Source organism: Hemibagrus wyckioides, linkage group LG06 (genome assembly GCF_019097595.1).
Source record: "Hemibagrus wyckioides isolate EC202008001 linkage group LG06, SWU_Hwy_1.0, whole genome shotgun sequence".
NCBI lineage: Eukaryota > Metazoa > Chordata > Actinopteri > Siluriformes > Bagridae > Hemibagrus > Hemibagrus wyckioides.
The window spans coordinates 44,463,941-44,480,351 of NC_080715.1; the positions used below are offsets into that span (position 1 = coordinate 44,463,941).

General features: G+C 41.2%; 3 protein-coding genes across 3 annotated transcripts; all 3 read right to left on the reverse strand.

Annotated features, from left to right (window-relative positions):
* Positions 1-1,694: 1,694 nt before the first annotated feature.
* On the reverse strand, positions 1,695-2,729 carry LOC131354972 (trace amine-associated receptor 4-like). Its single transcript, XM_058393112.1, has one exon. It carries the CDS (start codon positions 2,727-2,729, stop codon positions 1,695-1,697), a length of 1,035 nt encoding a protein of 344 aa, XP_058249095.1.
* Positions 2,730-7,999: 5,270 nt separating this feature from the next.
* On the reverse strand, positions 8,000-9,034 carry LOC131354976 (trace amine-associated receptor 4-like). The gene has a single exon (XM_058393117.1). It carries the CDS (start codon positions 9,032-9,034, stop codon positions 8,000-8,002), a length of 1,035 nt encoding a protein of 344 aa, XP_058249100.1.
* A 6,036-nt stretch (positions 9,035-15,070) lies between these two features.
* LOC131354994 (trace amine-associated receptor 4-like) lies at positions 15,071-16,105 on the reverse strand. The gene has a single exon (XM_058393147.1). It carries the CDS (start codon positions 16,103-16,105, stop codon positions 15,071-15,073), a length of 1,035 nt encoding a protein of 344 aa, XP_058249130.1.
* Between the last annotated feature and the right edge of the window lie 306 nt (positions 16,106-16,411).

The window sequence follows — 16,411 nt, forward strand, 5'->3', positions numbered from 1 at the left end:
TGAGGTTGATGGACATTTACTCTATCAGTGGGCATTTTTCTCAGTCACATAAGATCCTGCAGTTCCTCAGTCAAACACTAAAAAAATCCTGTGAGAAAAATCCTGTCTGTTTAGGTTACAATAACCTCTTAGCTGTCTATAGCAGAAAAGTGGTAAACCTTTATAGCAGGGAAATGGTGAACATTCATGAATGGGCCTATACCTTAAGAATCCTCTCAGACCTCTTGTTATAAATAAAGACTGTACATGTTAATGAGTATGAGAAAGTCTCCTATTAGGAGTCCTGTCAGATTAGCTAAACTAGCGTTAGCAGATTATATTTTGTGTATTTTTAAAGAATAAGTATTAAAAATTCTCTAAGATTATGAACAGCTCTCCCAAAAATCCTGTTCAGTTCACTCATGTTAGCCAGTTAGCTAGCATTTGTGGTGAAAATTCTGAACACATTGAACACTATAACAATCCCAAGCTCTTGGGTGAGATGCTGAGTGTCAGGAGGCTTAGTACTTACTGAGACACAGTAGGCTAAGCTCATTGTAACAATTGTGAATATTCTTTATATTAGCATGTTTTTCTTTCATGAATGTAGCAAACAATGCAGATTTTACTGATTGTAGTCTTGATGTTTCACATGAAAGTGACATGAAAAGGATGTTCTATAGGTTCTTCTGGGTTCACTAGGTCCTTTTCACTTCCAAAAAACATGCCAGTAGGTATGGATGAGTGTGTGAATGTCTGTCTGCATGGTGCCTTGCGATAACCCTGGGTGTATTCCAGCCTTGAACCCAAAATCACAAAATAAAAAGGAAAGTGAAAGAAAGTTAGTAGCATTACGGACACACTTTAGGACACTCTTGTATTGTTGTTTAAACAAAAATCTTTAAAAGTGCACAGAATGAGCTTTGAATACCCCTAAGCTCCCAACTAAATGCATTAACGTGAAAATAAAACTAATGAAAATGTAAATAAGCCAGAACCTCATGCTTTCTGGAGAAAGCAAAATAGTCTTAACTAAACTGTAGATGTTTTTGCCAGCTCTTTCAGAAGTAAATTTCTTTATATTTAAGCCAAACTATTATTTACAAAGCTTTTACATTATGAAATTAATTACATTTTTAAATATGTAGAAGCCAAATATAAGCCATGTAATATTACTGCAGCACAACAAGCGTTTAATTATTTAGAAGGGGAGCCTGCTAAAATATTTTTCGTTACAAACCTGCAGACTAGCAGTTAATTACAATTATCCTGAAAGCTTTTTCACCAATAATCATAAAGTTGGTTGTGACATCATTATCTGAATATAACAAGAACAATAATATTAAAAGAGCATAAACTGTTTATTACTCTTTGAACATTGTAATACCAACATATTTCACATGGGTCCCATTTGTATCTCTGCTCATGGCGCAGTCATACCTTTTTTAACGTTTGATGAAATAGCACACACTGCACACATTTACTTCAGATTTTCAGCACGCTAATTTGTAAAGGATCTATTTTGACCGTGACAGTTCTGCTTTTTTACTTTCACTTCCTCTGCTTGAATACTATTTACAATGTTTCCTGTAAATATTTCAAATCTGCACCTGAGTATGTCCCTGAAATTCAAAACAATATGAATTATGATTATGAAGACTAACAGAAACACATGTCAAAATATGTCATGCCAATAATAATTCCACCCAGTAGAATCACTGAAGCACTAAGTTGCTTGAGCTTTTTAAATGGAAAAGGTATCTTACAATGATGATCTTAAATGCTTTCTTAAAACGTGGATAGAAAAATCCATAGATCAAAGGGTTAAACATGGAATTACTGTAACCAAACCAGTCCAGTGCATCAAAAACATCAACAGGGGTTGAAAAGTTGAGAAATGGATCAATAACAGTGGCGAGAAAAAAAGGCAGCCAACACAGAATGAAAACGCCCATGACAATACCCAGAGTTTTAGCTGCTTTTCTCTCCCTCTGTTCTGATACTTGTTTTTTAGTCTCACTAGATGTGAGCACAGCAGTTCTACCAGAAATTAATCTCACCTGTTTTCTTGCAACATGAAAAATTTTAAGGTACAAACAGGTCATTATAGCTCCTGGGATATAAAAGTTAAGAAGTGGAGCGATAATACCCCATTCCTGGTTAAAAATCAAAACACAGTTTCCAATACACATGTTTAGCATCTGTTCATCCAGACCAGCAAGGTTAATTTTGGAAAACACAATTACAAAGCTGAACATGCAGGAAAATATCCAAACAACAGCTATACACACGAAAGCATTTCCATTTGTCACCTTCATCTTATAACCCAGAGGGTCAGTAATGGCCATGTATCTGTCCACAGAAACCAAACACAGGTGTAGGATGGAGGCAATACTTAGCGTCATGTCTAAACTGGAATGGATTTGACAAAACAGATCTCCCAAGAACCAGCAGCCTTCCACCCATCGCACCATACTGAAAGGCATGACCAGACATCCCATCATGAAGTCCACGAAAGCCAAAGACAGGATGATGAAGTTAGTTGGTGAATGCAGCTGTTTAAAATGGGAAATTGTGATGATGACCAACAGATTCCCAAAAACAGTCATAAGGATAGAAATTAGTGTTAAGAAATACATGGTCACTCTAATGATAAGGAAACGTGTCATTTTAAGGCAGGAGTCAGGCTGGTGTGGGAAACAAAGCAGCAAAATCTCCACATCAGTGTTATTCATGAACAGTGTGTCCATCCAAAAAAAATAAAAAATGTCCTATACAAAGACAATTCTGCTTAATCATATAAATATCAATAAAATATATAAAGTACAAATGCCAACAAATCACTTCCAATCTACTTTATCTGATAAAACACGTAAATATTTAGCAGATATACTTTGCATGCCCACAAAGTGCACTGAGACTGCTCTATGCTTACTTATATATTTTGTTGTTTGAAAGACAACCAGTAGAAATCCTCCAATATGACATCATGATATTTGCATGGAGGGCCCATTGTCCTTGGCAAAGGTTTGTTTATAATTAGCTAGCAACACCATTGCTGTTACCAGCATTCTTGTCAATCCTAATATTTCCTTCTCTGTACTTTCTGCTAGTTAGGGATTAAGTAAATTTTATTGTTGTAGTGCACTGCATAGTTACAACATATAGAAAGAACAAAACCATATTTAATAGAGTAAGCCCACAAACACAACTATTTTACTATGAATAATGATTTAAGGTTTAGAGTTCAATGAATAACAATGTTTTCTACTCAAAAAACATGCTTTTTATAGTAAAAAGATTGACATGAAGTTGCTGGAGACACTGCTCAAATCAAGTCAAGTGAAGAAGCTTTAATGTTATTTCAAACACATATAGCTGACACAGTACATAGTGAAATGAAACAACATTTCTCCAGGACCCTGGTGCTACATAAACAACGTACAACATATAATTACAAACAGAACAACAACACAGAGCTGGGACAGAAGTTTGTCCTAGCTACATAAAGTGCAACATGGGCAATCAGTTGCAAACAGTGCAAAGACAAGACAGTGCAACAACAGAAAGTACAAAAAACAACAAAAGACAGAATACATAGCACTGAAAAACATGTGCAACGCAACAAAATGGAATGTGATGTGAAAACTTGAGAAACTGTAAAAACCAGGTATATGATAACATATATGTTTGTAAACATATATATAGCAGCAATGTGGATTGTGCAGAAATGCAGTACCAGCAGTTGAAGTAGAGCAAATAAAAAGTAAACATTATATTTTGAGTGGTTGGAGGGCCCGAAGGCTTCGGTACGTCTTTCCAGATGGCAGGAGGGTGAAGAGTGTGTGCAAGGGGTGTGTGGGGTGTGTAAGAGTGTGTGTGAGGGGTGTGTGGGGTGTGTAAGAGTGTGTGTGAGGGGTGTGTGGGGTCATCCACAATGCTGTTGGCTTTGCTGATGCAGCGCTTGGTGTACATGTCCGTGATAGAGGGGAAAGAGACTCTTTTGAGCTGTCCTCAGGGTCCGCTGAAGGGTCTTGCAATCCGAGACAGTGCAATTCCCAAATCAGGTAGTGATGCAACTGCTCAGGACACTCCTGATGGTCCCTCTGTAGAACATGGTCAGGATGGGGGGAAGGAGATGGGCTTTCATCATCCTACACAGGAAGTAGAAATGCTGCTGGCCTTTCTTGCTAATGGAGCTGGTGTTGAGTGACCAGGTGAAGTTCTCCGCCAGTTGAACACGAAGGAATTTAGTGCTCTTGACAATCTCCACGGGCCTTGGACATGTCGATGTACATTGGAGAATGGTCATTCTGTGCTCTCCTGAGGTTAACAACGTTCGTTTTCTCCATGTTCAGAGACAGATTGTTGGCTTTACACCAGGCTGTTAGCCACTGCACCTCCTCTCTGTACGCTGACTTGTCGTTCATGCTGATGACACCCACCATGGTCGTATCATCGGCAAACTTGATGATGTGGTTCGATCTGTGCTTTGCTGCACAGTAATCAGTCAGCAGAGTGAACAGCAGTGGACTGAGCACGCAGCCCTGAGGAGCTCCAGGGCTCAATGTGGTGGTGCTGGAGATGCCATTTGTGATCGGGACTGCCTGAGGTCTCCCAGTTGCAGAGGGAGGTGTTGGTGCCCAGCAGACTCAGCTTCTCGATCAGGTGCTGAAGAATGATTGTGTAGAATACTGAACTGAAGTCTATGAACAGCATTCACACATAAGTGTCTTTATTGTCCAGGTGGTGGGGGCCAGATGGAGGGTTCTGCTGATGGCATCATCTGTGGAGTGATTTAGACGATACACAAACTGCATGGGGTCTAGTAATGGTGGCAGCAGGTTATTGATATGCCTCATGCCGAACCTCTCAAAGCACTTCATGATGATGGGTGTGAATGTAACGGGATGTTAGTCGTTGAGACAGGACACTGGAGACTTCTTTGGCATGGGGATGATGGTGGTGGTCTTTAGGCATGTTGGGATGATGGCACTACTCAGGGACATGTTGAAGATGTCAGTAAAGACATCCACTATCTGTTCTGCACATTCCCTGAGCACTGGGCCAGGAATGTTGTCTGGTCCAGCAGTTTCCGTGGGTTAACTCTGCCTAGAGTTTTTCTCATGTCTGCCATGGTGAGACAGAGCACCTGGTCATCTGGAGAAGGGATGGTCTTCCTCACTGTCACATCATTCTGTTGCTCGAACTGAGCATAGAAGCTGTTCAGTGCATCTGGAAGGGAGGCATCACTGTCACAGGCAGGTGAAGCTGTCCTGTAGTCCTGTCCTGGATGCCTTTCCACATGCGACGAGTGTCACTGCTGCTCTGGAACTGGCCGTGGATTCTCTGGGTGTGTGGACACTTTGCCTCCTTGATGACTTTAGACAGTTGGACCATGCTTTTCTTAGGGTGTCCTTGTCTCCAGCTCTGATGGCAGAGTCCCTGGATTTTAACAGGGTACACACCTTCACGGTCATCCACAGCTTCTGATTGGGTCCATTCCGTGTTGATGTAAACACAAACACATCACCATCAAGAGTCTTACCGCACAGAGCTGCATTTCTGTCGACACCAAATGAGGTGAGGCTGGCTGGCTGAACCGTGGCATCTGAAACTTTGTCGCTGAGCCATGTCTCCGTGAAAAAAAAGACGCAGCAGTCTTTGAACTCTCACTGCGTGGTTTGCTGGAGTCGGATGTAATCCAATTTTTTGTCCAGTAAACAAACGTTAGACAAAACAATGGATGTGAGAGCCAGCGAGCTAGGGTTTGTTTTTAGCCTAGCACGGACACCTGCCCATTTTCCGCGCTTCCGCTTCCTCGAGCACCGCTTGCGACGTCCTCTCTCCCGGCCACCGGCATCAGGTTATGCCGAGGACTAAAGTCTATGCAGCAAACTGAGGTTGTGAAGTTTTCCAAGTACTTCATCTTGCAGGCTGGTATTAGCATGATTTCTGTACTGTAGTAGCATCTGACGGGTGTATACATGAACACCACTTTGGTGTCCATGCAGAACTCGTTGTGGATTTAAGGTAGTAGAGGACTCCCCCAAGTCCATTCAGCATCATGGGCACTGATGTGGACATTGTGGACAACTATAATTGTCTATCTGTCCACATATACCACTAGCTGGACTGGACTAAAAACACTGATTCACTGTATGAAAAAGGTCAGAGTCACCTGTACTTCCTCAGGAGACTCAGTTTCTTTAATGTCTGCAGAACCATGCTGCAGGTGTTCTACCATTCTGTGGTAACCAACATCATCTTCTATGCTGTAGTGTTCTGGGGTAGCAGGGTGAAGACAGCTGATGCAAACAGACTCAACGAACTTGTTAGGAAAGCAGACTCTGTCATAGAAGTGGAGCTGGAGTCTCTGGTTGAAGTGTCTGAGAAGAGAATGCTGAGGAAACTTCTCAGTATCCATGACAACACATCACACCCCCTGCATGTGGCAATTAAGTCCTACCAGAGCATGTTCAGCCGTATACTGAGGCCAATGAAGACAACCGTCTTTCCTACCAGTGGCCGTCAAACTCTATTACTCTTCCCCTTTCAGTAGGGAGCAGAGCTGACCAAATCAACACTGACTGTATTACTGTGATATTTTGCAATATATCATTTTAGAATATTTACAATACTGGATGTATGTTAATATCATACCATGTGCAACATCATATAATGTGCAATACAGTCTTAATTCTCTAGCATCTTTTTTTGGACTTTTTGTATACATTTTGTCAACAGGATAGATGATGCTTGCTTCTAGATGTTAGGTGTTGGCTGGACATTTTGGGTAAAATGTATGGTTGGACCACAGAATGGTCTCACCTGTTTTCAGTTTTCAGTTAGATTAGCTTTTGTATTTAAACAGCTGTGTTTCTGCATTCAGGCCAAAGTAACTTGAGCTTACCAAGTCTTTTGTCTGATTATTGCTATCCTTTTTTGACTCCAGTTTTACTTCCTGGTTTTTGTATTCTTTTCTTTGCTATGTTGTATGTTTGCTGTCTAACCCTTTCTTTTAAGTATTACACTTTTGTATCATATTTTGGTGTTTAAAAGACAACCAGTAAAAATACTTCAGTATGACTTCATACTTGCATGAAGGCTCCATCATCCTTGGTTTGTTTGTAATTAACTTGCAACACCATTTTTGTTGTTACCAGCATTATTTTCTATCCTAATATTCTGTGTCCTTTCTGCTAATTAAGGAAAACATTTTGGATTTTCCTGCCTATCCTTTAAATGAAACACTTTAAACTGCAATTGCAGCCATCTTTACCCCAATACATGGCAAGGAGGGCAGATTAACTAGCCCAGCAGGTAAGTGAAAATTGCCATGTACTTGCTCAGTCTCATGTTTTGGTTGGCCATTAATTAATAGTCTGAAAAGGAGCCTAACAAAAACAAGTCTGATGAGCTAGTTAGTGAGTATAGTTTATTAATACATTACTTCAGTCTCATTCAGGTGTCCTAAAATATGTGCAGAGCTGTGAAAAAGGCTAAGCCAAGTCACGGTAGAACATGGTGGCTGTCACAGTTTCAACATGGTGGCTTCAGAAGTCTGTGACGGGGACTACGAATGATTATGGACTATAAAACAATCATCCAGAACGGTGAATGCCTGTGGTTCTCTGGCAGACAAGGCAAGCATCTTTTATGATTGCTTCAAGGCTACAGCTTACAGAGCTAGTGTTCATCATCTTGGAGCATAAGTCTCTATATGTAGTTGTGCTCATGGAACAGTTATAGTATTTTTTTGTGTAGAATGAGCCCATTACACACATTTATTTTCATTTTTCAGCACACTATTTTGATTTTTCTTTTTCTTTTTTTGTCATTTTATTTTAACTTCCTCTGCTTGAATACTATTAACATAGTTTTCTGTAAATGTTTTAAGCTTGTCCCTGAAAGTATATTTAATTATTTTTTTATAGCATGTCTCTGAAATTCAAAATAATGTGAATTATGATTAGGAAGACCAAAAGAAACATTATTCTTTTTATGAATAACATTAGAATCACTGAAGAACTAAGTTGCTTGAGCTTTTCAAATTGAAAAGGCATCCTACAATGATGATCTTAAATGCTTTCTTAAACCGTGGATAGAAAAATCCATAGATCAAAGGGTTAAACATGGAATTACTGTAACCAAACCAGTCCAGTGCATCAAAAACATCAACAGGGGTTGAAAAGTTGAGAAATGGATCAATAACAGTGGCGAGAAAAAAAGGCAGCCAACACAGAATGAAAACGCCCATGACAATACCCAGAGTTTTAGCTGCTTTTCTCTCCCTCTGTTCTGATACTTGTTTTTTAGTCTCACTAGATGTGAGTGCAGCAGTTCTACCAGAAATTAATCTTGCTTGTTTTCTCGCAACATGAAAAATTTTAAGGTACAAACAGGTCATTATAGCTCCTGGGATATAGAAAGCAAGAACCGGAGCGATAATACCCCATTCCTGGTTAAAAATCAAAACACAGTTTCCAGTACACATGGTTAACATTTGCTCATCCAGACCAGCAAGGTTAATTTTGGAAAACACAATTACAAAGCTGTACATGCAGGAAAATATCCAAACAACAGCTATACACACGAAAGCATTTCCATTTGTCACCTTCATCTTATAACCCAGAGGGTCAGTAATGGCCATGTATCTGTCCACAGAAACCAAACACAGGTGTAGGATGGAGGCAATACTTAGTGTCATGTCTAAACTGGAATGGATTTGACAAAACAGATCTCCCAAGAACCAGCAGCCTTCCACCCATCGCACCATACTGAAAGGCATGACCAGACATCCCATCATGAAGTCCACGAAAGCCAAGGATAGGATGATGAAGTTAGTTGGTGAATGCAGCTGTTTAAAATGGGAAATTGTGATGATGACCAACAGATTCCCAAAAACAGTCATAAGGATAGAAGTTATAGTTATGAAATACATGGTCACTCTAATGATAAGGAAACGTGTCATTTTAAGGCAGGAGTCAGGCTGGTGTGGGAAACAAAGCAGCAAAATCTCCACATCAGTGTTATTCATGAACAGTGTGTCCATCCAAAAAAAATAAAAAATGTCCTATACAAAGACAATTCTGCTTAATCAAATAAATATCAATAAAATATATAAAGTACAAATGCCAACAAATCACTTCCAATCTACTTTATCTGATAAAACACGTAAATATTTAGCAGATATACTTTGCATGCCCACAAAGTGCACTGAGACTGCTCTATGCTTACTTATATATTTTGTTGTTTGAAAGACAACCAGTAGAAATCCTCCAATATGACATCATGATATTTGCATGGAGGGCCCATTGTCCTTGGCAAAGGTTTGTTTATAATTAGCTAGCAACACCATTGCTGTTACCAGCATTCTTGTCAATCCTAATATTTCCTTCTCTGTACTTTCTGCTAGTTAGGGATTAAGTAAATTTTATTTTTTTATTTTACAGAAACTGTAAAAACCAGGTATCTGATAACATATATGTTTGTAAACATATATATAGCAGCAATGTGGATTGTGCAGAAATGCAGTACCAGCAGTTGAAGTAGAGCAAATAAAAAGTAAACATTATATTTTGAGTGGTTGGAGGGCCCGAAGACTTTGGTACATCTTTCCAGATGGCAGGTGGTGAAGAGTGTGTGCAAGGGGTGTGTGGGGTGTGTAAGAGTGTGTGTGAGGGGTGTGTGGGGTCATCCACAATGCTGTTGGCTTTGCTGATGCAGCGCTTGGTGTACATGTCCGTGATAGAGGGGAAAGAGACTCTTTTGAGCTGTCCTCAGGGTCCGCTGAAGGGTCTTGCAATCCGAGACGGGGCAATTCCCAAATCAGGCAGTGATGCAACTGCTCAGGACACTCCTGATTGTCCCTCTGTAGAACATGGTCAGGATGGGGGGAAGGAGATGGGATTTCATCATCCTACACAGGAAGTAGAAATACTGCTGGCCTTTCTTGCTAATGGAGCTGGTGTTGAGTGACCAGGTGAAGTTCTCCACCAGATGAACACCAAGGAATTTAGTGCTTTTGACAATCTCCACAGGCCTTGGACATGTCGATGTACATTGGAAAATGGTCACTCTGTGCTCTCCTGAGGTTAACAACGTTCGTTTTCTCCATGTTCAGAGACAGATTGTTGGCTTTACACCAGGCTGTTAGCCACTGCACCTCCTCTCTGTACGCTGACTTGTCGTTCATGCTGATGACACCCACCATGGTCGTATCATCGGCAAACTTGATGATGTGGTTCGATCTGTGCTTTGCTGCACAGTAATCAGTCAGCAGAGTGAACAGCAGTGGACTGAGCACGCAGCCCTGAGGAGCTCCAGGGCTCAATGTGGTGGTGCTGGAGATGCCATTTGTGATCCGGACTGCCTGAGGTCTCCCAGTTGCAGAGGGAGGTGTTAGTGCCCAGCAGACTCAGCTTCTCGATCAGGTGCTGAAGAATGATTGTGTAGAATACTGAATTGAAGTCTATGAACAGCATTCACACATACACTATATTGCCAAAAGTATTCGCTCACCCATCCAAATAATCAGAATCAGGTGTTCCAATCACTTCCATGGCCACAGGTGTATAAAATCAAGCACCTAGGCATGCAGACTGTTTTTACAAACATTTGTGAAAGAATGGGTCGCTCTCAGGAGCTCAGTGAATTCCAGCATGGAACTGTGATAGGATGCCACCTGTGCAACAAATCCAGTTGTGAAATTTCCTCGCTCCTAAATATTCCACAGTCAACTGTCAGCTGTATTATAAGAACGTGGAAGGGTTTGGGAATGACAGCAACTCAGCCACGAAGTGGTAGGCCACGTAAACTGACGGAGCGGGGTCAGCGGATGCTGAGGTGCATAGTGCGAAGAGGTCGCCAACTTTCTGCAGAGTCAATCGCTACAGACCTCCAAACTTCATGTGGCCTTCAGATTAGCTCAAGAACAGTGCGCAGAGAGCTTCATGGAATGGGTTTCCATGGCCGAGCAGCTGCATCCAAGCCATACATCACCAAGTGCAATCCAAAGCGTCAGATGCAGTGGTGTAAAGCACGCCGCCACTGGACTCTAGAGCAGTGGAGACATGTTCTCTGGAGTGACGAATCATGCTTCTCCATCTGGCAATCTGATGGACGAGTCTGGGTTTGGCGGTTGCCAGGAGAACGGTACTTGTCTGACTGCATTGTGCCAAGTGTAAAGTTTGGTGGAGGGGGGATTATGGTGTGGGGTTGTTTTTCAGGAGCTGGGCTTGGCCCCTTAGTTCCAGTGAAAGGAACTCTGAATGCTTCAGCATACCAAGACATTTTGGACAATTCCATGCTCCCAACTTTGTGGGAACAGTTTGGAGCTGGCCCCTTCCTCTTCCAACATGACTGTGCACCAGTGACCAAAGCAAGGTCCATAAAGACATGGATGACAGAGTCTGGTGTGGAGGAACTTGACTGGCCTGCACAGAGTCCTGACCTCAACCCGATAGAACACCTTTGGGATGAATTAGAGCGGAGACTGAGAGCCAGGCCTTCTCGTCCAACATCAGTGTGTGACCTCTCAAATGCGCTTCTGGAAGAATGGTCAAAAATTCCCATAAACACACTCCTAAACCTTGTGGACAGCCTTCCCAGAAGAGTTGAAGCTGTTATAGCTGCAAAGGGTGGACCGACGTCATATTGAACCCTATGGATTAGGAATGGGATGTCACTTAAGTTCATATGCGAGTCAAGGCAGGTGAGCGAATACTTTTGGCAATATAGTGTAAGTGTCTTTATTGTCCAGGTGGGTGAGGGCCAGATGGAGGGTTGTGCTGATGGCATCATCTGTGGAGTGATTTAGACGATACACAAACTGCATGGGGTCTAGTAATGGTGGCAGCAGGTTATTGATATGCCTCATGCCGAACCTCTCAAAGCACTTCATGATGATGGGTGTGAATGTAACGGGATGTTAGTCGTTGAGACAGGACACTGGAGACTTCTTTGGCATGGGGATGATGGTAGTGGTCTTTAGGCATGTTGGGATGATGGCACTACTCAGGGACATGTTGAAGATGTCAGTAAAGACATCCACTATCTGTTCTGCACATTCCCTGAGCACTCTGCTAGGAATGTTGTCTGGTCCAGCAGTTTTCCGTGGGTTAACTCTGCCTAGAGTTTTTCTCATGTCTGCCATGGTGAGACAGAGCACCTGGTCATCTGGAGAAGGGATGGTCTTCCTCACTGTCACATCATTCTATTGCTTGAACTGAGCATAGAAGCTGTTTAGTGCATCTGGAAGGGAGGCATCACTGTCACAGGCAGGTGAAGCTGTCCTGTAGTCCTGTCCTGGATGCCTTTCCACATGCGACGAGTGTCACTGCTGCTCTGGAACTGGCCGTGGATTCTCTGGGTGTGTGGACACTTTGCCTCCTTGATGACTTTAGACAGTTGGACCATGCTTTTCTTAGGGTGTCCTTGTCTCCAGCTCTGATGGCAGAGTCCCTGGATTTTAACAGGGTACACACCTTCACGGTCATCCACAGCTTCTGATTGGGTCCATTCCGTGTTGATGTAAACACAAACACATCACCATCAAGAGTCTTACCGCACAGAGCTGCATTTCTGTCGACACCAAATGAGGTGAGGCTGGCTGGCTGAACCGTGGCATCTGAAACTTTGTCGCTGAGCCATGTCTCCGTGAAAAAAAAGACGCAGCAGTCTTTGAACTCTCACTGCGTGGTTTGCTGGAGTCGGATGTAATCCAATTTTTTGTCCAGTAAACAAACGTTAGACAAAACAATGGATGTGAGAGCCAGCGAGCTAGGGTTTGTTTTTAGCCTAGCACGGACACCTGCCCATTTTCCGCGCTTCCGCTTCCTCGAGCACCGCTTGCGACGTCCTCTCTCCCAGCCACCGGCATCAGGTTATGCCGAGGACTAAAGTCTATGCAGCAAACTGAGGTTGTGAAGTTTTCCAAGTACTTCATCTTGCAGGCTGGTATTAGCATGATTTCTGTACTGTAGTAGCATCTGACGGGTGTATACATGAACACCACTTTGGTGTCCATGCAGAACTCGTTGTGGATTTAAGGTAGTAGAGGACTCCCCCAAGTCCATTCAGCATCATGGGCACTGATGTGGACATTGTGGACAACTATAATTGTCTATCTGTCCACATATACCACTAGCTGGACTGGACTAAAAACACTGATTCACTGTATGAAAAAGGTCAGAGTCACCTGTACTTCCTCAGGAGACTCAGTTTCTTTAATGTCTGCAGAACCATGCTGCAGGTGTTCTACCATTCTGTGGTAACCAACATCATCTTCTATGCTGTAGTGTTCTGGGGTAGCAGGGTGAAGACAGCTGATGCAAACAGACTCAACGAACTTGTTAGGAAAGCAGACTCTGTCATAGAAGTGGAGCTGGAGTCTCTGGTTGAAGTGTCTGAGAAGAGAATGCTGAGGAAACTTCTCAGTATCCATGACAACACATCACACCCCCTGCATGTGGCAATTAAGTCCTACCAGAGCATGTTCAGCCGTATACTGAGGCCAATGAAGACAACCGTCTTTCCTACCAGTGGCCGTCAAACTCTATTACTCTTCCCCTTTCAGTAGGGAGCAGAGCTGACCAAATCAACACTGACTGTATTACTGTGATATTTTGCAATATATCATTTTAGAATATTTACAATACTGGATGTATGTTAATATCATACCATGTGCAACATCATATAATGTGCAATACAGTCTTAATTCTCTAGCATCTTTTTTTGGACTTTTTGTATACATTTTGTCAACAGGATAGATGATGCTTGCTTCTAGATGTTAGGTGTTGGCTGGACATTTTGGGTAAAATGTATGGTTGGACCACAGAATGGTCTCACCTGTTTTCAGTTTTCAGTTAGATTAGCTTTTGTATTTAAACAGCTGTGTTTCTGCATTCAGGCCAAAGTAACTTGAGCTTACCAAGTCTTTTGTCTGATTATTGCTATCCTTTTTTGACTCCAGTTTTACTTCCTGGTTTTTGTATTCTTTTCTTTGCTATGTTGTATGTTTGCTGTCTAACCCTTTCTTTTAAGTATTACACTTTTGTATCATATTTTGGTGTTTAAAAGACAACCAGTAAAAATACTTCAGTATGACTTCATACTTGCATGAAGGCTCCATCATCCTTGGTTTGTTTGTAATTAACTTGCAACACCATTTTTGTTGTTACCAGCATTCATTTCTATCCTAATATTCTGTGTCCTTTCTGCTAATTAAGGAAAACATTTTGGATTTTCCTGCCTATCCTTTAAATAAAACACTTTAAACTGCAATTGCAGCCATCTTTACCCCAACACATGGCAAGGAGGGCAGATTAACTAGCCCAGCAGGTAAGTGAAAATTGCCATGTACTTGTCATGTACTTGCCGTGTACTCAGTCTCATGTTTTAGTTGGTCAGAAATTAATAGTCTGAAAAGGAAGCTAACAAAAACAAGTTTGATGAGCTAGTTAGTGAGTATAGTTTATTAATACATTACGTCATTCTCATTCATGTGTCCTAAAATATGTGCAGAGCTGTGAAAGAGGCTAAGTTACGGTAGAAAACAGTCACAGTTTCAACATGGTGGTTTCAGAAGTCTGTGACGGGGACTATGAATGATTATGGACTGTAAAACAATCATCCAGAACGGTGAATGCCTGTGGTTCTCTGACAGACAAGGCAAGCATCTTTTATGATTGCTTCAAGGCTACAGCTTACAGAGCTAGTGTTCATCATCTTGGAGCATGATGTGTGCCAATATATTTCACAAAGTCTCTATATGTAGTTGTGCTCATGGCACATTCATACTATTTTGTTTTGTAAAATGAGCCCACTACACACATTTATTTTCAGTTTTCAGCAGACTGTTTTGTGTGCCATTTCTGTTTTTTTTTTTTTTTTTTACTTCCTCTGTTTGAATACTATTAACATTGGTTTCTGTAAAGGTTTTAAGCTTGTCCCTGAAACTATATGCAATTTTTTATAGCATGTCTCTGAAATTCAAAACAATATGAATTATGAAGTCCAAGAGAAAGATCATTCTTGTTATCAATAACAAAATAGAATTTTATGCCAATAATAATTCCACCCAGTAGAATCACTGAAGCACTAAGTTGCTTGAGTTTTTCAAATTGAAAAGGCATCCTACAATGATGATCTTAAATGCTTTCTTAAACCGTGGATAGAAAAATCCATAGATCAAAGGGTTCAACATGGAATTACTGTAACCAAACCAGTCCAGTGCATCAAAAACATCAACAGGGGTTGAAAAGTTGAGAAATGGATCAATGAGTGTGGCAAGAAAAAAAGGCAGGCAACACAGAATGAAAACGCCCATGACAATACCCAGAGTTTTAACTGCTTTTCTCTCCCTCTGTTCTGATACTTGTTTTTTAGTCTCACTAGATGTGAGTGCAGCAGATCTATCAGAAATTAATCTTGCTTGTTTTCTTGCGACATGAAAAATTTTAAGGTACAAACAGGTCATTATAGCTCCTGGGATATAGAAGGCAAGAAGTGGAGCGATAATACCCCATTCCTGGTTAAAAATTAAAACACAGTTTCCAATACACATGTTTAGCATCTGTTCATCCAGACCAGCAAGGTTAATTTTGGAAAACACAGTTCCAAAGCTGAACATGCAGGAAAATATCCAAACAACAGCTATACACACTAAAGTGTTTCCATTTGTCACCTTCATCTTATAACCCAGAGGGTCAGTAATGGCCATGTATCTGTCCACAGAAACCAAACACAGGTGCAGGATGGAGGCAATACATAGCGTCATGTCTAAACTGGAATGGATTTGACAAAACAGATCTCCCAAGAACCAGCAGCCTTCCACCCATTTCACCATACTGAAAGGCATGACCAGACATCCCATCATGAAGTCTGCGAAGGCCAAAGACAGGATGATGAAGTTAGTTGGTGAATGCAGCTGTTTAAAATGGGAAATTGTGATGATGACCAACAGATTCCCAAAAACAGTCATAAGGATAGAAGTTATAGTTATGAAATACATGGCCACTCTAATGATAAGGAAACGTGTCATTTTAAGGCAGGAGTCAGGCTGGTGTGGGAAACAAAGCAGCAAAATCTCCACATCAGTGTTATTCATGAACAACGTGTCCATGCAAACAAATTCAAAAATGTCCTTCACAAATAAAATTCTACCTAATCATATAAAATCAATAAAAAAATAAAGTACAAATGCCAACAAATCACTTCCAATCTACTTTATCTGATAAATCATGTAAATATTTAGCAGAAAGCCTTTGCATGCCCACAAGGTACACAGAGACTACTCCATGCCAACTTTTATATTTTTTTTGTTTGAAAGACAGCCAGTAGAAATGCTCCAATATGACATCATGATATTTGCATGGAGGCCCCATTGTCATTGGCAAAGGTTTGTTTATAATTAGCTAATTATTCAAAT